This window comes from Eleginops maclovinus, chromosome 5, assembly GCF_036324505.1.
Source record: "Eleginops maclovinus isolate JMC-PN-2008 ecotype Puerto Natales chromosome 5, JC_Emac_rtc_rv5, whole genome shotgun sequence".
NCBI lineage: Eukaryota > Metazoa > Chordata > Actinopteri > Perciformes > Eleginopidae > Eleginops > Eleginops maclovinus.
This window is the reverse complement of record NC_086353.1, coordinates 10718423-10741609: the sequence shown is the minus strand read 5'-3', so window position 1 is coordinate 10741609 and position 23187 is coordinate 10718423. Positions and strand designations below refer to the sequence as shown.

General features: G+C 38.7%; 2 protein-coding genes and 1 long non-coding RNA gene across 4 annotated transcripts; 2 read left to right on the top strand and 1 right to left on the bottom strand.

Annotated features, from left to right (window-relative positions):
• The first annotated feature begins 663 nt into the window (after positions 1–663).
• LOC134864043 (bMERB domain-containing protein 1-like) lies at positions 664–15702 on the top strand. The gene is made up of 6 exons (XM_063882784.1): positions 664–799; positions 4367–4487; positions 6114–6187; positions 6335–6449; positions 8740–8810; positions 9041–15702. The coding sequence occupies exons 1-6, from the start codon at positions 721–723 to the stop codon at positions 9151–9153; spliced, it is 573 nt and encodes a 190-aa protein (XP_063738854.1). The 5' UTR covers positions 664–720; the 3' UTR covers positions 9154–15702.
• A 1267-nt stretch (positions 15703–16969) lies between these two features.
• si:dkey-45d16.4 (scaffold attachment factor B1) lies at positions 16970–22574 on the top strand. Its single transcript, XM_063883001.1, has 7 exons — positions 16970–17127; positions 17894–18016; positions 18900–19041; positions 19162–19270; positions 20220–20310; positions 20738–20923; positions 21410–22574. The coding sequence occupies exons 1-7, from the start codon at positions 17091–17093 to the stop codon at positions 21532–21534; spliced, it is 813 nt and encodes a 270-aa protein (XP_063739071.1). The 5' UTR covers positions 16970–17090; the 3' UTR covers positions 21535–22574.
• Positions 21137–22767, bottom strand: LOC134864194 (uncharacterized). Of its 2 annotated transcripts, none has more exons than XR_010165795.1 (2): positions 21931–22767; positions 21137–21507 (listed from the first exon to the last, which is right to left on the bottom strand). It is a non-coding gene; the product is annotated as an uncharacterized LOC134864194 (long non-coding RNA). The 2 variants fall into 2 exon arrangements; XR_010165796.1 differs by having other exon boundaries at positions 21137–21442.
• Positions 22768–23187: the final 420 nt, after the last annotated feature.

The following is a 23187-nucleotide window of genomic DNA, read 5'->3' as shown; positions in this document are numbered from 1 at the left end:
ATAATAATTGTATTTTTGGATAATAGTTATTGATGCACTGATGTGTTCTTGACTTTAATGCTGCAGTTCGTAAAGTGTAACTATTTTTATTATAGTGTGTGATGCTGGTAAATGTTATGAAGGGATCAATATTTTTCTCATCATTTTAAGTTATACAAGATATTTGTTAATTATATTTGGAATAGATGATCTAAATACACAAAGTACTGTAGTTATCAATGTAATGTAGTAAAGTACAATATTTACCGCTAAAGTGTAGGCCTAAGGAGTTTAAGTTTAATAGTAGAAGGAACATTAACTTCAAAATTCAACTGAGGTACAGTACTAGTAAATGGACGAAGTTACACCAGTGTTTTTCATATCATGAATAAACATGTATTTCTGAGCAGACTTAAAAGAGGAAGTGGTTTTGAATAGTTGTACTTAGACCTTAACTATCCTTTACTGTAATAGCGTCCGGTTGCCACCAGAGATCGCTGTATAGTTACCATCTCCCCGGCTTCAGCCCAGTGATGCTCCTGTGAGCTGCACGCACGGTAACACCTGCCACAGCTGGGCTCCCTCCGCCTCTACAGGTTGCTGTGTGACTGGCGATGACTCAATGAAATACAGCATCAAATGAGACTGCAAGACCCTCCCCTGTAGTTTCCCCTCGCTGTTTCCCAGCCACTGCAACTGGAAGCGTAGAGAGAAGAGAGGAGAGGAGCAGCTGCTGGACCGATGGAGAAGAAGCAGGAATCTTCTCATCAGTACGGTTCACTGGAGTGCACTGAATGGAGCGGGGACACCAAAAAACCAGGTGACTAAAATAACGAAAAATGCAATATAGTTACACCTATTGACTGTGTTTAAAGTGACCGTTCTGTATGTTTTTTATATCTCCAACCAAAACCCTCTAAATTCTTCTAATGTGTTACTGTACCTAATGTTCACCGAAACACTGCTGCATGGAGTTTCACTGTCTTTATCATAGTGGATTTATAGTTACCTCAGTCTGTTTAATTTGTCCGTTCACTGTTATTTATCATATATTCTATGGCACCACTACTATTCTGTCTTTGGCTTCTTTGTTTTGTCTTCTAGATTTACCAATTACAACTTATACCAGGATCACTAATATATGTGTATGTATATATATATGGGTTATTGTTGATAGAACCAATCAATATATTGTTTTCTAATTGCATTACAGGCAGTAGCACTGCAAATGTCAACACTCCACAGGCGTTTGTACTGTACTGCCATTGTTTGTGTTTGTGAGGCTTAATTACTCAGGGACCTGCTGCTACAAGTTATGAATCCTGACACATGGGACACTTGGCAGGACATCTGAGTCCATGACATCTATGTCAGAATGATAGATACAAAATATTTATCACAAATTCCTGAATCCCAAGGTGATAACTTCAGATATCTGTTTTGTCAGACCAACAAACAAAAGATATTCAATTTGAAATGATTTACAGAAAATCCTCACAATGGAGACGCTGGATGTTTTACCTCCATTATTTCAGTTCTATTTCTCTACATTGCTGTTTATTCTTCTTTTTTTTTTTACAATATAGGTGTGTTAGAGATGTACATGAAATAGTTTCTCAGTTGTGATTTTTGCAAAGCTGTGCAGATTCTCTGTTGAGTTTGTTCTCTTTAGTCTTCACTCCTCCTTCCTGTGTTCCCAACCTTTCCTCCATCGTCTGTGTCTTGCTTTCCAATCTGGTTGCTCCGTCTTCGTTGATTTTCAACCTCATTAGGTGTAAAGCACCATATGGCAAGGTAACAGAGTGTCAGGAGCTGGAGCATTGACTGTAAAATGAGCTCATAAATGTAATTCACATCTTAAGGGTATGATGATAGGTGCAGGGTTAGTGGGGTATGGGGTGAAATGAGGAGAAGTAAATGGAGACAAGGAACTGTGTGGGAGAAAAAGAGTGAGAGAAGGGGAGAAAGTGAAAAGGAGGAAACATTTCTGAGAGGTCTAGTGATGAGTCATATCTGCTCTGTGGCAGAATAACCTGTCCTAGAGAGAGCCTCTGCAGCAGAGCATGTTGTCTTTAACAATGTAAGGATAAACTAAACAACACTCGTGATGATATGTTTTTCATTTCCAGCTCCTTGTCCAGTGTTTCAGTCAGCGACATGGGAATCCCCAGTCATAGTCATTGAGGTTGAATTTTGTTTTTTGGCAGGAAATCAAGTGGTCGGATCGGATGTTGTGTCAGCAAGCACATCCTGTGTGTTCTATTTAACGGCATTTAATCTGTTTTGTGAATAAGGTGTTAATGCTGATACATAGTATCATTCAGCATGTATAATTATAATGAATATGCAGTGTGAAGACAGTGTGGTGAGATTAAAAAGAATGAATGAGTGGCTCTTTCTTTCACTCCTACTTATTCACCCTTGTTCACCCTTACACACACACACACACACACACACACACACACACACACACACACACACACACACACACACACACACACACACACACACATACCCTTCCTGGGATATCTGCATGGGAAACTCTACTCTACTGCATACGCTTAACGTAGAATCATTGGCCTTTTCTTTAAGAGTAGATATTTATTGTCGGATATTTACTCATCTTAGTGACTTGTAAGACCAGCAAAACACAGGTGGAATTAATAGCACTAACAACGGCTTCCCTCCAACAACTATTGCAATGTAGTGCAGCAATTAATCATTTTACTTGACAGGTAGGATTGGCCATTAGCTTATTTTAGCACAAAATAAGATAGGATGTACGCTATTGTCCCCACAGGGAAGTTTTGAGGCATTTGCTCGCTGCAATGTTTCAATCAGTTCTTTCTCCTCTGAGACATCAAGGTTGTGTTGACGCTACATTGACGTCAGGCAGATTCGTCATAGTAACAGAGAGTATCTCTGTGAGGATGTATCTGAACTCAAAGAAGCCTTTTTTTTAATATATCTGTCATACAGACAGACTGCAGCTGTAACCCTCCTTTTAAACCGGCCATTATCTGCAAGCATGCTTAATGCTTCTCATGGTGCTTTTATAACTGACCTAAGGTCATACAAATCATATTTGAATTATGAGATTATGATATTATAATCCCCATCTATTCTGCCTTTTTTCATGCTGGTGCAAAGGATATGTCTTCACAGCACCCTGAACCCAGTCAGTGCCACCTTCCCCAGGGCTACATGTGACCAGAATAGAGATATTACATACTCAAGCACTACGAAGTAATGGACTGTGTGTGTGTATACAAAGAGGATTTAAGTGCCTAAGGAGGGACTCTCTGTTAGTGGAGGTATTAGTATGCTGCTTTCTGCAGAGAAGGGACAGTTGTCCAGGACTACTACAGAGCAGAATGGAAGAATTTGAAAGCAATTTTCCTCAATTGTAAAGTTGCAACTACCTTCAAGAAGGCTTACCTAGCTGGATCTCAGGGTACATTATGTATTTTTCTTGCATGGCTAAAACAATTGCTTTTTTAGGAGATGGTTGCAGTTAAATGTTTGATATACTGCTGCCTTTGATTGTATTGCAGCTGCTGCTGCTGCTGCTGCTGCTGCTGCTGCTGCTGCTGCTGCTGCTGCTGCTGCTGCTGCTGCTGCTGCTGCTGCTGCTGCTGCTGCTGCTGCTGCTGCTGCTGCTGCTGCTGCTGCTCACAGTGTATTATAAAGCAGCCGTTGTGTTTTCAGGGACCTTGGGTCAGATTCATTCAACAGCATGACAGAGCAGTTTGGCATAAGCCCACACATTGTTGTAAATGGGCGCTTAGATGCAGCAAACATCTTTTTTATTATTTGCTTTATGATCTTCAATATATATCTGTTTAATTTGGAAGCATACAGTTCAAATGAGAAATCTAGGGAATGGCGAGTGGCATGAAGTGCATAATGAGATTCTCACATTGTGTTTGATATTGTTTACCAAGCCATCAAGGCATCATCTGTGCAGTATCTGATTATTCAATTGCTTGAAAGCAGAGCTGCTGAGTGTGCGAGATAATATTTCTACTCACTATTATCTCATTGTTGTATGCAAATAGTTATGAATCATTCTGTTGATTCTTTGAATAGTGGAAAATAATTGATCAGACACATTAAAAAACTTTTCATTATGCTATGTACTATTAACTATTATTAACTCCAATACTTTTACTCTAATGATGTCTAATTCACCTGCCACACATACTCTGTGTATATTACAAAGATACTAGCCATAGAAGTAATAATGTTTTAGAGTGGGAAAGTAATGGAATGATATTTGAATTGGTTTCCAGCAGCTGCAAATAACTAACATCCTTCCAATATGTATATATATTTTTCAATTAATAGATCAGTTTTTAACTCTGGACGTTTTCTCCCTTCCTCTCAGACGACGACGTGGTGTCGATGGCGGACTCCACCATCACCGTGGACGACATTGAGGGGGAGCTTTTTAAGATTGACAGGATCAGAGACGTGCTGGTCAGGAGGGAGTCAGAGCTCAGATACATGTGCGTGGCTCAACACAACACACCACACACACTTTAATTTCATCTGTTGTTTTCATCTGCCGTCTGCAGCCAGTGTGATGAGCGGAGACAAACAGGTTCAATAATCGCAACCCAGAATTCACATTTCATTTGAATGGTGTATTATTTGTTTATTGCTGGTCTGAGTGCCAGTGCAGAAAAATGTGTGACTAGAAGCTTCTGTGCCTCGTCTCCTATAAATATGTTCCCATACAATGAAACTGCATTGTCAATGATCCTTTATCATTTATTTTCTACATTATATTGGTTTTTTATCTTTCCCAAATACATTTTTCATCAAACTCAAAGTTTGCAATAGGCAGGATGTCGGGGTGGGTCAAACTTCTTTCATACAGGGGACTGGTGTTTGTGTTCTGCATGAAAACGCAAATTTGTGAGAATGCAATTAAGTGGCAGTGGAGGGCGGTTGTAGGGGAAATGACATTTCGTAAGACACAAGTTTGATCCTTACTCAACCAAAAACATATCGCAACCTCACAAATGGTACATTTGGTGCAATGGTACAAACGATAGCACTGCACACGAACGACATGTGGGACAACATACTGATTTAGTTAATTAATCAGTCATTAAAGTGCACCGTCATGCCAAAACAACAATACTACAAAACCTAGCCTCAAACTGGAAAATCCGTCTTCAGGCTTCTCCATTCAAAAGCAGTTTGAATCATTTAAGCTATTTTTCCATTCAAGAGCTCACCCTGGTATCAGAAACACATCTTCGAGTAGCTTTGCCCTCTGTTATCTCTCCTCATTTATCTCCATCACACCTCATGCTGCCCCTCATTATAATTTCAATGGTTTTACTTTGGCTTCCACTAAGCAGGCTAATGCATGGATATTTATTCATCCACTCCCCTGAAAGATGGGCGGTATCGCTGCTCAGATAGCGGGGTGAATATGATGAGTGGCAGCAAGCAAGAGTCATGCAGAAAGGATGGGTAAATGAGAGACTGGAGATGGAAAGGTAGGAGAAGGAAAATCACTATTTAAAGCAGATTTCATCCATTTGTTGACAAACAAATACATTACAAGGTGTGTTTTCTTCTGGTAAGTTAGGTAAAGCGCATCATTTTAGACGCCATTTCCCCACGTACATGTCTTTAGAGAGCTTCCTTTACTGTTTGACCGGTAGATGAGGAACGGTGACGTGGTTCTCCCTGCTGACGATGAATGGGTGTGATGTGTGTGAGTGTGTGTCTGACCCAGAGACTGCATGTTTGCGTTTTATCCTTGAAAAGAGGCATTTGCTGTGATGCTGGGTCACCGAGTGCTCTCTACCTGTGTGATCTTCCACCCCACCTCAGTGTCAGTAATGATCCACTGAGTTTGGAGGGCCATTGAAAGAGAAAGCGTGTGATACAGACAGAGGCGGAGTGAAAGCTCTCTAGCCACAGGGATTTCTCTTTAGAAAAGATTGCGTCATCTCCTGTATGAATTACGAAATCAATATGAAGCTTTCTGTGTTCTAATTTCATTTTTCCCAAAGAGTTTCAAATCCTTTCTACCCTTCAAAGTAAAATGTGTGTGCAGCACGTTCAGTACTTTCATGTGTGTGTGTTTCTTTTGTTCCATCATGTCTCTGCAGGATGGATGACATTCAGTTGTGCAAGGAGATCACTCGTCTGAAGAAGGAGCTGCAGAAATTAGTATCCATACCAGGTAGGTTGATTGAGCATAAAAGCAGAATGTCTAATCTAAAACAAATTCATACTAAAATCTTTTTCATTTATACATGTGGTTAAACCCCTGTTATATGCATAGTTAAGTGAGTAATTTAGCACAAACACTAGATGTCTTCTGCTGCAGATAATGACAAGTCCAACGATGACCGGCAGAAGGAGGAGGAACTCCTGCAGCAGATCCACAAGCTGGTTGAGACCAGAGATTTCCTGGTGGATGATGTAGAGTTTGAAAGACTCAGGTGAGCTTCATTATGGTTTCATTACAGCTTGGTAGGAGTCCTTTGGTCGTCGGTCACCATAGGCTGTGAATGAATAATTAAAATACCTTTTGCACATAAAGAGCCACCAGTTAGAGAAGCAGTGCACACATAGGTTTGTACCCATTCATCTACCTTATAGCCTTTGGGGAATTCTTTGCTCAAAAAGTGAAACACTTTCTTTAACCTACAAAAATGATTTGATAACAGCAATCCATGAGCATCATTTATTACAATTATTTTAATGGCTGATAGGAATCCCATTAAAACATTGCAGATAGTGAATAGGGCTGGTAGCGTGGTTTTATCAGTCCAGTTTCATCTGACACTTGCACAAAGCCCCCCTGTCTCGCTCTATTTAAACACTGAAACATTTCCTAAGGCACAGTGAGACGATGCAGCCTCAGAGCACTCAGCAGAGCACACAGCAGAGCGCCAGTTCAATTAAAGATGTGTCAGCAATCGTCAGTGAGTACAGCAACAGGAGCTGCCATTGGTTTAAAGTTTAAACAAAAACAAATATGCAATTATTCCATCATTTTCAGGTGCACCCACCTGTTGGTGCAGGAGATTAGAAAAAGCTGATATAAAGCTGTCCAAACCTTTATGGTCCATTCTGAAACTCTTAGTCCTGCACCACACATTCATACAGTTATGCAAAACACTACAAGGCCCTTCATACAATTTGATTGGAAAGCCTCAAAGGAAGGTACAATGTCTTGAACATTACATTCTCTTAATGCAGAGATATCATATATTTGTGAAATATAAAATGACAGCAATTTATATTTGGCCCATTTGCAGTTGAATCTGTATTTAGATACAACTTATTTTAAGTGTTTTTTTTAAAAAGTGTTCTCCTGCTTTCATAAAGAGCTTAAACCGCTGTATTTAGCTTGCTCCACTTGTTGATCCTGATGCAGCGTGAACCCCCTCACAGGTTATTTCATCCGTCACTCAACCTGCAAGTTAATGTGACTTGGCAATGTTCAACAGGTATGTTTTTACATGTTGGTTCAATAGTCTCTCCAGTCCAATTCTTTTGCAGCGTTAGGCATCGATAGTTTGTGTGAGCAACACTTTGTGTTGGCAGCTGACAGCATGCTGTGAAAATGCTCAGGGGCTGCTGGGAAGGTGAGAGGCAGGAAGCAAGAGAACAACAGTGGGTTAATGGACCGCAGAGAGGAGGGGAAAAGACGATGCTCAAGGCCATGTCACTCATTCTGATAAATATAGAGATCTTTATGTTGTTTTTCTCTGTCTTTTTCATCCTCACTGTCTTTCACAAGAAAATCCTGTCTTTATTTTCTATGTTTTGTTTTTTATAAAGCAAGACAGACCTGCTGCAATTTGCACACTATGTGAAACAGAACATACTAGATATCAATATATACGTCTGAGATACATTTAGTGGTGTAAAACGTTACTAAATCTGTACTACAAATTTGCAAATACTCAAATATGCAGAGTATGTCTATTTAATCTGAATATCTCTCTATAGACCAAGAGGGGCTGCCAGATTTATTGAATTATCAGTAGAACCTCTCAGAGTAAATGTAATCTTTTCAGACAGTCAGAGATACAGTAAGTATTTTATGCAGTGCGGAAGTGATTCATCTTTCCCCTTTAATAAAATCATGTCAAGATCTTTGTTTTGTGTTTGTAGTTTCCTGTTTTATTTTTGAAATGTTTACCCTCTGTTGTGTCTGTAGTTTTACTTCCTGTCTTTGGTTTTCCTTGTGTCTGATTGTCTCATTGTTGTCACCTGTTGCCCTCCTGTTTCTGCCTCCCCTCCCCAGCTGCGTCTTGTCTGGCGATTAGTCCCTTTGTATTCAGTCCTGCTTTCCCTTGTGTTCTTAGTCAGTTTGTTGTCATCCTTCATGTGTCAAGTTAAGTCTTTTTCATGTCCTGGATTTCCCTAACCATGTATTTTTGTTATCAGTTTTGTTATTTTTTATAATAAAAGCTCGCTTTTTGTTGAACGTGATATTCCACCTCCTTGTGCTACACTTAGGTCCTGCCTGCTTCGCTCCCCCTGACAAATCAACCTTTTCTAAATTGTTTATTCATACTTGTTCAATAGATAACCAGCATGTCTAAAGTAGACACCATAATTTAGCTTTACATCTGTGTAAGATTAAATTCCTAGGATTTGTTATAGCCAAATTCCTTTAAATCTTAAGGTGATGGAAGACTTTAAATAATAGTCCATGTGCTTTATGTATCTATGTATTTCTGTGTATTATATAAACCTTTTGCTCAATTTGTACAGGGAAAAAGAAGAAGACAAAGAAATGGCAGATTTTCTGAACTCCAAATTTCCAACAAATATGAAGAAGAAAGGTATTAAGAATCCACAGAGCTGCAACTTCGTGCTTCACCAAAATATATTAGTACAGGTTTTGGTACCAAGCAGAAAATAAGCATTGGCAAATATTTTTGTTTATCAGATGTTTTTTTAATTAAGACTAACTAACTACGAAATTGTACCTAAGTACCTGATTTTATGTCTCTAGTAACTGTTTGGATAAAATCGCAGAATTTTCTCACAGTCTGACTTCTCTGGGCTTCAGGTGTACCACCCAGACGGGCGCCGTCCAGAGCTCAGCAGACCTCTTCTCCTTTCGCCAAGACAGGCCTCACCCTGCTCAAGGAGTGCTGTGGCTTCACATGCTCCATCATGTAGACCGGGGTCAAAACGGTGGACTGACATAGGGGCCAAAAACAAGAATTGGCCACTCCGAGTTAATATTTCCAATTTCAGCTTTTCAGTCCAAGATAGACTTTGAAGCATGGATGGAGCAATGCAGCGGAAGTTGAGAATTCCCAGGCGCAGAGTTAAGGATGTTGCAAAGATCATGTGTTTTAACACTCAAATTTGTCTCGTGTTAGATATGTTTGTCCCTTACATTAGATTTTATTCGTGGTTTTTTTTTACAGCCTGTCCATGCTCTCTCTCTCTCATCCCACTTTTGTCTTAATTCTCCCTCCAAATTAACAGCAATCAATTCAGTTGTGGTATTTATTTCTCGTTTCAAGCTGAGAGGACAGGGTTTAAATGATAGAAACAGTACAACACAAGGTAGGCATGTATGGTGGACAGATTCATCGGAATAAATCACTGTAACATGCCTACGACGTCCATATTTAAAGGACCTCACTGGGCCTTGACAGCAACCTAACCTCATTAAAAAAATATTGTTTTGCAGGCCAGTCTAGACACAATGCTGGAACTATAAAAACAGCATTCAGGAGATAACACTAATGAAACTGACATTAAACAGGAGCTCTGTTAGGTATAATTGCCCGTTATTTGAGTCTCGATCTAAATGGGTACGACCTTTTGAAAGTGGTGGTTTGTGAAGAATCAATGGGTGTCTCGTTATGCTCAATTCCCCTTTATTGATAGTTCACCAATATTCAGTTGTTTTTTTTAAATGATGCAAAGTAACATTGAAGAACATCACACAATACAACATGTTTTTATTGTTTTGCTTATTCTGATTTGGCAATGCTTTATTTTTTTTCCAACATAGATAAGACACTACAGCATTTAACAGGTAGTACAGCAGTTACAATTTGAGAGCAAAGGTGTTATTTAAAGGCGTGTAATACACACAGGTCCATGTTATTGTATGCTCCTGAGTAACCCAAAGTATCAGTCACTGAGGCATACTTTGTTTTGAGTGGATACTTTATGTTTCCTATTTATTCACGGTCAAGGGCAAAACCCTTCAGTCCGTTTCCACTATGCTATTATGTTATGTATTTGTTTCCATACCATATTTTATCAGTTTCTATGGCATGAATATTTACCTACAGAAGGTGTATGAAAGGCTCTTGAATGGCACTTGCATTCATTACGTTGGGCACAGGGATGCAGTGGCCAATCAAACTATGGAGCACATCTGTGTTGCCAAGAAGAATAGTTTCCATAGCAACCTTCTATACCCCATTTCTTTACCATACTGTAAGACAATGAGGAAGGTTGGATGGATCCAAGAGATGACAACTCATAGATGTGACCAAAACAGATACCCGAGTGCCGTCATTGCTACCTCATGAATGGTAGACCAGTGTTGTAATTGTAATGACTTTCGTATTTTCATATGACACAGACCACTTAGGATTCTACAACATTGTTTTCCAAAAATGAGTCTCTGAATCCCTTTCCCACTCTTAAAGATAGAGTAACAATGGTTTCGAAATTAGGGGAACACAAAGCTGCTTTGCCTTATAATGTGGAAGCTAATTAAAAGCACCTTTAATCATTATAGATAGTACAGTTTGCTTTGCAATCCTGTTTAACGAAGCAGTGTTCTTGATAGTATATTCCCAAATACTCCTTGGGACGGATACAGCAGTCTCTTTGTTTGCACGATCTCTTGATATTCAGTCTCAACACTGTCAGAGAGGCTTTGGGTCACATATCACCCAGCAACCACATCCATCGCTGTCAGGGATGTTCACAGGGGAATTATATGTTAGCCAATACTGTTGAAATAACAGCCATAGTAGGAACACAGAAATTACCAGGAAAAGTATTTTTGTTATAAACTGTATTTAAGTTCGACGTGAATGGATAACCAGATAACAAAATGTGTTTCAAAATGTTTAGTATTATACAGTAAAGTATATTTATAACCTCAGATTTTAAGAAGAAAGTAATGGCCAGTTAAACAGGAGTTCAATTAAAGATATAATATATTGGACACACATTAGGGGTATTCAAACAGCACTTAGCCTGTTAGCTATGAGCTAAGAATAATACAGTCTGAAAAATCCTGGAACCTGAAGCAAAGCAATGAGTTCATACGGAAATGAATAATGGCTTTTCATATCTGTTCTCATGGTTGAACTGCACATGGAATACATACTGCATATCTCTTTTATCTGACAAAGACCTTCATCTTATGAGTAATTGTTTTTATTGTGGGAATGTGTGACATCTTTCTGTTCATCAATGTTCACATTTAGATGTAAAACCAGCTGTTCACACCAATTGATGGTTGAGTGACATCCCCTAACTGCGCTCTGCATGAGTCAACAGCAGATTCAATAATTATTTGAGACGTGGAGCAGAGTGTTCAGCCTCTTAGGGGAGACGAAGGGGCACAGGAGAGAAATAGAGAGAGGGAGAATGACATACTGTAAGAAGAAAGGCAGAAGTGGCCGAAGGTAGTTGAGATTAAGAAAAAGAGAGAGCCTGACAGACCGCAAGAGCAAGGGGAAGGGCTCGAAGTTAGGGGGTTTTGATCTTCAGTGTGAGTCATCCTTAGTGTGAACACTGTGAGTTCCCACAAGGGCAGCTTGCAGTAAACCGACTTGTAAAGGTCATGGTTGTCACTCAAAAACCATACTCCTGTACCGCCCTGCACAGCTCTGTGTGTAGAAGAGGAGATAGCACAGTGTGTTTGTACATGTGTGTGAGAAATTAATAAATGCAAAAGGAAATACGTGAGTCTGCGCTTACCTTTGCTTGTTTGCATGCGTAGTAACAGGAGGGTTATAATGAGAGGTGTAATAGCTGTAATTGCTTTGTAACTATGGTTACTGTGACATGGTTACTTTCACTTCTTGTTTTGTTTAGTCGGGCCATGAATTAACCTCCGCTGGATTCTGATGCGAAGCTGAATGTCTTATAAAACTGCGAGGGAGCAATTATAAGAGCCTGTTCTATATAGTTCAGGGGTTAGGGTTCTTATGTTCTCAGTCTGCAAAAGTAATAAATGAAATCTCATCTCAAGATTCAGTCTCATTAATACAAATTTTAGGTGACAAATGTTTGGCTATGAATTATCACAGAGACATTTTGACCGCTCTTAAGATGAATCGTAATGACCCTGTCTTTTCCAAACGCTCCACCAAGAGGGTGGCATTTGGGATTTTGAATGAAATATCCCTATAACTGCTGAACGATTGATATGACATACATGTTTCCCTCTGAATCCAACGTGTAGGATTAAGGAGTATTTATTTGCAAAAGTGTTAAATAATATATGTAGGTTTTCTTCTGTTTTACCACCTTATACATATAATTGTTGTGTTTGTGTTAGCCCTTCATAAGGTCATTGTAGTTCTTGGAAAAGGAGTTGGTTGCAATCTGCAAATTCCCATCTAAATTCCTTAAATCTTACATACTCAGATGTGATTTGTGTTTGGTGCTAATTAGCAAATGGTTGTATGTTAAAATAAGATGGTTAACATAGTAAACATTTAACAGCAGCACTGCATCAGCATGTTCACACTGTAGCCTCATGCTACAGTTAAATTAAAACGGCAAGTACGCCTCTGTGTGTGTCCAGATCCCTTGTTAGAGTAATATCTCCCACATGCCCTTTTTAAAGCAGCTTCAATGCAGGGTAAACACAGATGGAATTGATACAATTAATTAGAATCCTATTCTGTTTAGTGTCTATTACAGTGAGCCCTTATGCACAAGGCTATTAATGTTATTGGTTACACCTGTGTTTACCCTTCAATCATATGTCATAATGCCCGCTGCAAAAGAGGTGTAGTTTGGAAATAGTTCATTTCCTGCTGAGAGTGACATGAGAAGCTGCTCAATAAAGCACAAAGATGCGATGCAGGGGAAACAGCCTGGCTCTTTGTTCAGAAATACGCCCATACTAACACCTCTAAAGCTTACTAATTAACATGTCAGTTAGCTGCTGGTTGCCTGGCAACCTTGTGGTGATTATAAGACTCTAACATGCCTTACACATGGATGTATTAAGAGGGCTGGATAGGTCTTAAGGTGCCCCAGTGGTGGTGTAAAGACCAAATCCCCCCAAGAGCCTTTTTCCCAAAATCTGTAAAACTGAAAATGCAACAAGGTCAATACTTTTTTCTTTTCAGTTTTCAATCCATGGAGGTTTTATATTATGAACCTATACTCTATAATATACTAGCCTCAGCACATTTTCTACTCAATTTGTCTTAATCACTGATATTGAAGCTCATGTTTGGCAACGGCCAGGGGGTCTTGGTCAGTTTATCTGTGATGTTGAACTTGACTGACACCAATGTTATGGTAAGAGGGGATTTCCTTACTGGATACAATGGGAGGAAGCTGTATTCCCATTCATGAAGACACTTGCTGAATCCAAATGTGTAACTCGGTCCTCGGACTGTAGTTTTATGCAATCTGGCATTGACTGAAATGCTCAGTATGTCTGTGTGACTGTAAAAGGAAGTAGAAGGGTAAGACTAAATTAAACTGGCAATGCCTTGTAAGGAATGTACTTATTTTATGTCATAATTTATAGTATAGATAGGACGGGGTGTTCTTTTACGTACTGCAGATAATATGCCACCATTTCATCTCTTTGAGCTGTTGAAGCTGATATCTAGATCACCCACAGTCATTCAATGGACACGGCCTGAGAGCAGATTCCATAAATATTGACATGCGAAAATGATGGACAACCTTGAAGTAACTTAACAAATGTGTTCATGTATCTCCAGAAACATCCACATTAGAGTTTGATTTGTGATGGGATGAGGTCCATCAACCTCAGAATTAACCAACCATGCAAACAATAAATATTACTTTTTGTTCCACACCAGGAGACCAGCATATTTCCAACAGATTTCATCAAAACAAAGAGCAAATGCATTTCGTATGTTCTTTCATCAGAACCACTTCAAAGCGAGTCTGATGAAACTTGGTATAGCAAGCGTCTATCTTAATATCCTGGGGTGTTCGGGATCTTTGATTTATTTTGGGTTTACACAGCTGGCACCCGAGAGAGAAGAACAGCTGTACATGGGGTATATTTAGTTTTTTGTAGATAACTATTCATTTAATATTCTTCTTTCTTTTTCTTATTTTTGGCTTTTTATTTGGAGCTTTGGTCCCTACCTGATCCCATGCTTTTTCCACTTCTGAAGACAATATATGATGCATTTTTTGGACTAAACTAGATTGATGTGGATATTATGTAAATGTCATTATTACGCAGTGTTTTATGTGCTGCCATAACATTGCAACATTGATTTAATTATCATGAATTGTTTAACTAACTTCTGTTTCTATTCTTTTGTACACCCAATACCGGAAGACTAAATAACAGAAATACCTTACTGTAAAATATAAAACAATTGAATGTGTCAGATTGCATTAGATTTAGTTGTGCTTAAAAAATAGCCACTGAGTGTATATTATCCTTGCTGCATAATATGAGAGCAGTTTCTCAGAAATGTGTCCAAAGCAGAAACATGTATTTTTTTCCAGACCTGCAAGAGTAGCGATGAGGCAATTTGTATGGGGTGTCAGGCCGTTGCTAAGAGGGAACACTCTTCATGTTGATCTCATAAAGGTCGATCTGCTCTGAGGCGCTTCCTGTAAAAGTTCTTTGATCCGTGCAGGACCAGGACTCTGTGTCCTGTCCAATTAACAATCCCCTGACATCCACACACTGGGGATACCAGCTGCTGGTGTGCAAGCAGCTGGAGCCTGCCCACTTTCTATTCTCTCATGTGCACAACCATAGCGATGAGTTGTACTGGATAATCACCGTGCATAACAGTTGATGATGATTATGATGACACATAATAAAAGTAATTTGATACACTTTCCACATTCTGTCCAACCACCCTCTGTCATTTAAATAGTCAAGCTGTTTATTTTGTCCTCAGTCCAGAGGTTTCTAAATAATAGAAACGCTCAATATCGCAGCAACTGGTAATGATAGCGTGGGCAGTCCCCTTTACTTGGAACATTGCAGTTATCCATTAACTCTCTCATAAAGTCACCAAGGCAGGAAACAAAGCTGATTTCCTCTCTTTCAAAAAAAGCAACTGTGACTCATGCCACAGTCAATCCTCCCTGCACATTTTCTCTCTCTGCTTTCATTCCTCCCTCCCACAAAATGTGACATCAAAACAGTCTCCCCCCATCTCTATCAAAATAATCAAATGATTACAATGGATCAGGTTGCCATGTCCGTCTTCTGTTTATCTCCCTCTCAATATGATGCAGAGATGCCATGCAAATGTGTGTTTGCTCAGATAAATGCCATAGTAGCAGTGACAGCGTGTGATCAGGGTTAGGGTTGAGTATGACCAAGAGACTTATCCTTAGAAAAATCTTTCTCTCTTCTCTGTCTGGTTTATTTATTTCGTTCTCAGAGTTTCTTTTTAGAGATTCTTTATTAAATGTTATTGCTCAACAGATAAAAGGAAATGTGACTTCTGTGTTTAACCCTGTCATGCATAGTTTGCTCGTGAAAGAACTGAAGGTTATTTAGCTATGGCATTAATTACAGGACTATCTACATTTCACTACATGCATAAAATATATATACTGTATATATATTTTGACTGATGGAGCTGTTTCTGAATGCAAATAAAACACATAAATATGTATTATATCTCAGTGATGACCTGAATGTCCAATAAACACATGAGCACAGTAACAGAAAGAGCACAGACTGTTCCAGCACAAGATTCATGGGGTTTCATTTTATCCTCCGAAACAGAAGTTCAATGAAATATTATTCTTATTGTTTGCCATACCAGAACTCGAGGATCAGACCAATTATAAAGCGTAGCATGCACCGTCTAAATTTCCAAGTTGCTTTAAAGACGAGAAGGGTTTTCTTGGATATTTTTAACATTATGGGTGCATAATCACCTTAGCAACAACAAGTAATTGCACCACAGAAGTACAAACACAGACACATTTGTGATAGAGGTTATGAGTTTAAATAACAGCTAAAATAAATATTAGGTGGTTTTTCATTTTGTGCATGCAATCAACAAGACATCACATATGGAAATGTGAGTACAGTTTTGTAAATGTGAATCTAACAGAAGTTTTAGTTGCTAACAAGCGTTTGAATCCCTAGATCCTCACCATGGTTTTCATTAGCTTTCATACCATTCAAAGTCATCTAAATGAACACTATGTTTTAAAGACTTTGTTAAGCAATACTTTTTTTTACCCTTTTTTTGCTGAAGTGTACAGTGTTCATTAACATCTTGATAACTGCATGAAGGTAGGAGAGATAAGAGCACATATTCCCATTGGTGGGGAAAGGTAGATCATTGGATAAAGGTGAGCAACAGAAAACAAATTGCGTAACTGCAGGTATTAGGTTATTGGCCACTGATGTTAGACATGTACTTTTTCATTTGAGGCTGAGAAGTTCAGCAGAAAAATGTGTATTATTAGTAAACATATTTTCAATCATTTGGGGGACACCTAGTGGTCAGTTAGTGCTAAACACTGTTCAGACGAGCGTGTTTTTATATTTGCACATACGGGTTTGAATTTGAATATTTGATTTTCTCAGATTTTTTTAGACATTGAAGGGGCCATTATTCTTTTGTGACTCATTTTAATCATTCCCATTTTTTAAGGAAACACGTCTCACTCGAGTTATTTACCAGTGGAAGAGTTGTGGTACTTGTTCCTCTTCAGGGTAATTGAACAGCGGTTCCATGGCTCCATCTTGTGGCCATATAGAGTAAGTGCCCCCGAAAGTGAAGAGCGGTCCCTCCGTGTTGCCAGAGTCTGGTATTCCGCCAAGTTGAGTTACACGTCAGTAGGGAACCTCTACTGGTGACTGGACGTGTGCAGTGCGCGTCAGCCGGTTCCCGGATGCACCGAACAGAAACATGGAACGGGTAGTGGTGGAAGTGCCGATCAACAACGGTGAGATACATTACCAGCTCCAGGTCAAACCGTCTTTCTACCACTTATATTCTCATCTCTTGAACAGGGTTTGGTGCTTCTCTCGATTCGTGCGCAAATGCTCCTCCTCCTCTGACGCGTGGTCCGGCATTGTACGTGCTGTAGCCTCTGTGTATACGTCTATCAGTGCTTTACAGGCTATCTGTTCCCTTTCCTATGTTTACAGTCTTGTATCTGCAGATTACCGGCTGCTGGCACTTGTGCAGGAGCTCAACAGTGGGGGAGCTGCTGTCATCTGTCAAACAGCAGTTCTAGAACTGAAGCTGCTTTCACATTTTACCTCTCTGCAACGAGAACACAGGCCATACTTACTCTCCAACATTACATCTATTAGACAGCATCAGATTGAACTTTATTGTCCTTGTAAAGAATACTTTAGTATCTGGCTTGTTAGTTACATGTATAGTTATAATAATATATGTAAGGAAGTATTTCCCCCAATGAGTCTTAGGTGAAAGCACCAACATAACTGTATATGCCCAAGTAGGATTTTGTATTTTGTAATGCGTATAATAATAATAATAATAATAATAATAATAATAATAATAATAATAATAATAATAAATAAAAAATAAATAAATAAAAAACAATAATAATAATAATGTATTTATTTTCTTTAAAGGGACTAGACCCTGAATGTCAATAATGTACTCTCTTTTCATTATTTACACTTAACTGTTTTTCAAAGTATGACTATATGCAGTATCAAATCTATTCCTCATTTCAGGTTTTTCCCTCACTAGCACCTCTACAACTCCACGCAAGCGCCAGGTGCGTTTTTCAGCGCGGCATGACATCATACTTCTGCGAGAGGTTATCACCCAGAACCCCTTTGCCTCAAAAGAGCCAGGTGAGTCCTGTTATTAAAAGAACAATAAACAGTGAATGAAGCCTTAGATGCAGAGAACTGCTGTTCCCACAAGACAAATGTAGACACAAACTATATTCATGTGAGATAATAATAGTAACTTTAAGGTTTATCATTACCTAAGTGTGTTCTTTGTTAAGCTGCTATTTTGTTAAATCATTAAACAATACAAGAAAAAAATCGATAACACAACAGGTATGACGTGTTAGGGAATATTTTGTGTAAGCTTGTAACCTTTCGCTCAGGCCTGTGACCTCTTCACACACGTGAGCATTGGTCTCCTCACAGCTGCTTGTGTACTGCTTGTTTTCAAGATAGCCAATTGTCTCCTTCCTCTCTGTCCTCCTCTGGCATAGGCTAACTGTTATCTTCATTAAGGAGGGGCAGCCCGAGCTTCCGCAGCCTTGTTCCCACAGTGGGTACACTCTCACGCCTGTTCTCTTAGATTGTTTTATTGTTTGGGGCTGAGCCCAGATGCTTCGTCACACATAAGGTATCTAACCTTATGTGTGACCTGGATGTCAGGTTAAGTTTTGACGTATATGACCTAGATTGTTTAGTCTACTGCTCTGAGAATGTTTATTACCCATTTGGAACTAGTTAAAACCTCTTCCTATCCCTGAGACCTTCAGAATTGGTTTGGCAACCGCTGTGGCAACTCATGTCTACCGCAAAGGTCTTGTCAGTTCTCCGGCCGTAATTCCGAATAAATCCAACACTGTTTTGACATCAAGTTCCTGCTCTCCAGCATCTCTCTGTTTCGTCTCCATTGCTCTAGAAGTTTCCACCACATGAGGGACCAATCAAAGGGAAAACGTGATGAGCTACAAATATTCACATGTGTAAACTCATTCATTTACATCAGGACGGATCTGGGCCCGTGTTGGGGAGATCATCACTGCAGCTCTAGAAGATGAAAACTTTGAGGTGGATGCCAGGAGGTGCAGGGAGAGGACCATGCTGCTGCTGGACTACTACAAGAAGCAAGACTTCCCCAGTCTGCGCAGGTTCGTTCAGTCAATAGGAGTAAATCTTTAATGTTTGTTGAGTAAAGATCAGTATGTGTGATGACCTGAAGTAGTGAAACCAACAGAAGTTTAATGAATGTATGCTTTTCGTTTGCTCAGATTTGGAACAGAGAGGTTGTACGCTCAAAAAGAAGACCTGCTCCATGAGGTTTTGGAGCTGGAGGCTGAGAAGGGTTTTTTTGCCGGCGGGGAAAACACAAAGTACCAAGTGGGTGTTGTTTTGCAGAGAAGGGAAGTTAAAATGATGTGACACCACCAGAACAAGAGATGTATCTTAACAGAGGATGTGTTAGTGCCCGGGACTTGGTTTAGAGGGCCACATCAACTGTATAAGTTACACATCACATAGCTTTGAGCTGAAATCTCTTTATATTGCAATATACAGCAGTCAGTCTTAGTTACAGATCATTTAAGGAAAAGGACAACTGAGCTAAATAGTTGTTCTGATGTAAAGACTGACATGAATGTTCAAAACATAAAATATACTGTAAAGTCCAGTGGTTCCATACCTTTTAGGCTTATAACCCCTTAAAATGAAGACATGTAAGTCCATTGTCACATTTTTACCATTGTATAATTGTTCATCTTAATAATCGAGGCCATGAGAAACAAAAATATATAATAAATAAATAATTTCACGAAAATTGCTTGTTTAGAGAAAACCCTCAAGGGTAGTACACCCTGAGAGGTATGTGAGATAATGTATAGTCGATATTGTCTCAGATGATATATATTACACAATACGTTTTAGCTTGCTTTGCACCTTTTTATTTGAATCCATACATTTGAAACTCACTCCACACATGGTGATTACAGTCAAGATGCCCATTGTCTGATGAAACTGGAGTCAATGCAGCTTTTTTCGGTTTTTCGCAAGAGAAGTAGGACATCTAAGTCAACGGATATTTTTGGTGTTCCCTGAAACTACCTTACCACTTCCCTTTTCTTCCTCTTGGTGGCATTCAGTCACAAGTTAACTTGAATTCCAAATTTGCCGATACAGCGCCACCACTACCACTATTACTGCTGCTACAAGAATTCTATTATTGCCAATACTATATCAGCTTCTACGGCTATACTGATGGGAAGTGTTGCTGCTGGCGCTTATAATTTTGATTCTCAATGTACTTATTGTTATCGATGTCATTTCTTTTTAGGAAGATGAATTAAGAAAGCGAGCCCTCGAAGAACTAACTCTACCTGAGCAGGACAAACCCAACATCACCATCACACAAACACACACTTCAGGTAAAAACTGATTCAGAAACCTAGACAGGATAGGACTCTTTAGTCAGGTCACTTAATGTCTACAACGGTAACAAATCTTGTTTTGTTTAATCATGGACAATGACTCAGTTAGTAATGTGCATGTAGCGAGGGTCGTTTTTTACTCCTGGCATGAGATGCTGGTGAATCATTCTATCTATGTTTGTGAAACATTAACCTGCTATGGTTTTGAAATGTAGTATGGTTTTAGAAAGTATCTGTTTTCTACTCAAAATACAGACGTTGCTGGAGCAGATTTCAAATCCAACGGCCTGTGTCAGCAAGTGTTTGTTTTTGTTTCCCATGTGTCCTTCAGTAATTTCTTTCTGCCAGCTTCATGGATGTGGCTTTGTAGTTGACTGTTCCCTTCAGAAATATGTACATATTTACATTATTACTCTCACAACAGAAGCAGAAGATGACCGTGAGGAAATGGCAGAGCTTTCAGCCGCGCCCACAGCCAAGCAGCCCTGCCAGTGCTGCTGCCAGACCTACTCTGAGATTCTCAGTTTTTTGGAGAAACGCTCAGAGGCTGAGCAGCGGTTACGAGAGGAGGAGCTTTCCCTGCGCCGGGAGGAGCTGGAGATTCAGAGGAGTAGGATTTTTTGAAAATATTGTTGTTTTATTTAAAATCAACCATGTCTTATGACTTTTCTTTTAAATGTTTTTTTTAGAGAAACCATGATAAAAAGTATTTCTGGACAGTTGTGCTCAAAATTTGGTTCCAGGTGTTTCAGATAAAGTAATAATGATATCAATTGTTACTAAAAGGGCTAAAAAATATCCTGTTTCAGGATGAAACTGTTACTAAACTGACACCAAAGAAACATATTTATTTAAGTATTTCATTTTTCAAAATCTGAGATATGGGCAGCGAAAGAAATACATGCCATTACACTTTAAGATTGAACATCTCATACAGTATATTAATGACAGTGAAGTCATTCATGAAAATAGGGTATTGTGCAAAATGTGTTAAAAATGTCCATTTGAAAGGATCAAAGTTCTTCTAAACTGCTATGATGTAATAATGTTAAATAGCATTGAAGTACTGATTTAATTTCCTTGTTTTTGTTCTTAGGTAAAATCAGTCTGGAGAGGGAACGTCTGGGAGCTGAGAGAAAAGAGAGAGAACGGAGATTTGAGCTAGAGAGCCAGGAGCGGCAGGTCATCTTGGACCTGTTAAAAGAGAAGGTGTTGAAATGATCCAAAAACCTGCATTTTAAGGGCATCTTTTAAAATAAGTCAAAGCAATATGGGGGAAAAAAGATGGTTGCTTAAAAGAGGAAGAACAACTTGGAAAAGGGAAGTGAAAAGATCATTTTAGGTTGTTAAATGCAGGTCATTGTAAAATAGCCTAATAACATGGAGGGCAGTTATACAGGATTTGCAGATGACACAATTGCAAAACAAATGTTGTGAGTAGGTACATACTGTAAGTGTGTTTGGTACACAAAGTACCAATCTGCAGACAGTGTTTAAAAATACAATATTTGCCAGCCTTACTGAGCTGACCCATATTAATCCTGAGAAACTCCCTTTGTTTTCTTCCTCATGGCATAATCTGTATAAGGAAATAGAGGTGCTGCAGTTGTGTGTCACCTCAGGAATGGAATGCAGAAATGTGTGTCGATCCGAATGAGCGAAGCCCAATCTGGCAGACAGGCAGGATCCCCAGGTTGTTGTTATGTTGTGTTGTTCACACTGTGAGGGACAGCTTTTTTTGTGGTGCTAGGTTGAAAGAAATAGAGGAACAATTAAGCAAGTTGTTTATTCCAGCAGCTCGCAATGAAGTTAGTATGATGCTCTATCTTTTGAAACCCTTTATAATTAACATTAATATGCTTCATTTAGCCACTTCTTTCTTACACATTTCAAAAACATTTTGGTTAAATTAAAGTAAAACTAAAGTAAATTTCTCTGACTGGGAATCTACTGTACATGTAGGCACTTTTATACTGCTTCAATTGAAGCCACTAAGTGGGCTAAGTTAGCTTTTAGACAAATGTATGTCTTGAGTTAAATGTGTTACACCCAGGTATAGTTAACTTATCTTTGGACACATTTGAAATATTATATTAAGCAGTTTTTATCACATGGTCTGCTAGTGTGACTTTCTGTCTATTGTTCATATAAATGTTATTTTTCTTCAAGTCCTCATAGCATAGCAGATGTTGTATAAAATGAAGGGATGTGATGAAAAAGTAGATAATTTCTATTCTGCAAATAAATTAAAAACAAAGCTCTGTTCGTGTTGATTCAAAAGTCCCATCACCATCTTCACTCTTTTGTATTGAAAATGTTTTGGTTGGCATTCCAGCTGTTTGGTTTGGGCTTTTTACCTCACATTTATTTTCATTTTAGCAGCTAGCCATACCATTTCATGCTAATTTAAACTTTCCTTTACTAAATTTAAGAGAGCTCCATTGTATGTATTCCTCCTCTATATTTATCTTTCAGATGTTCCATACAAACATCTTATCACATAATAGGATGCTTGTTTAATCTGCATTAGGGTACAAAAAGTAACTAAACACCTCAACTTAATACCCACATTATGTTTTCATTAATACTGTACCAATGCTGTACAATTTTAGCATTCACATATATATATATATATATATATATATATATATATATATATATATATATATATATATATGATAATGGAAAAGGGGGGGATACTAAATATTGAGCAATCTTGTCTTGCTGGTAATATTCAACCCACTTTTTTACAGTGGTATTATCACTTTTACTGATGATCATTTTGGGAGTAGACTACTTCTTTCTTTATTGGTATACTATAGTCCGAATATATATACTATAATATATAATATATACTATAGACCGAATATTTGT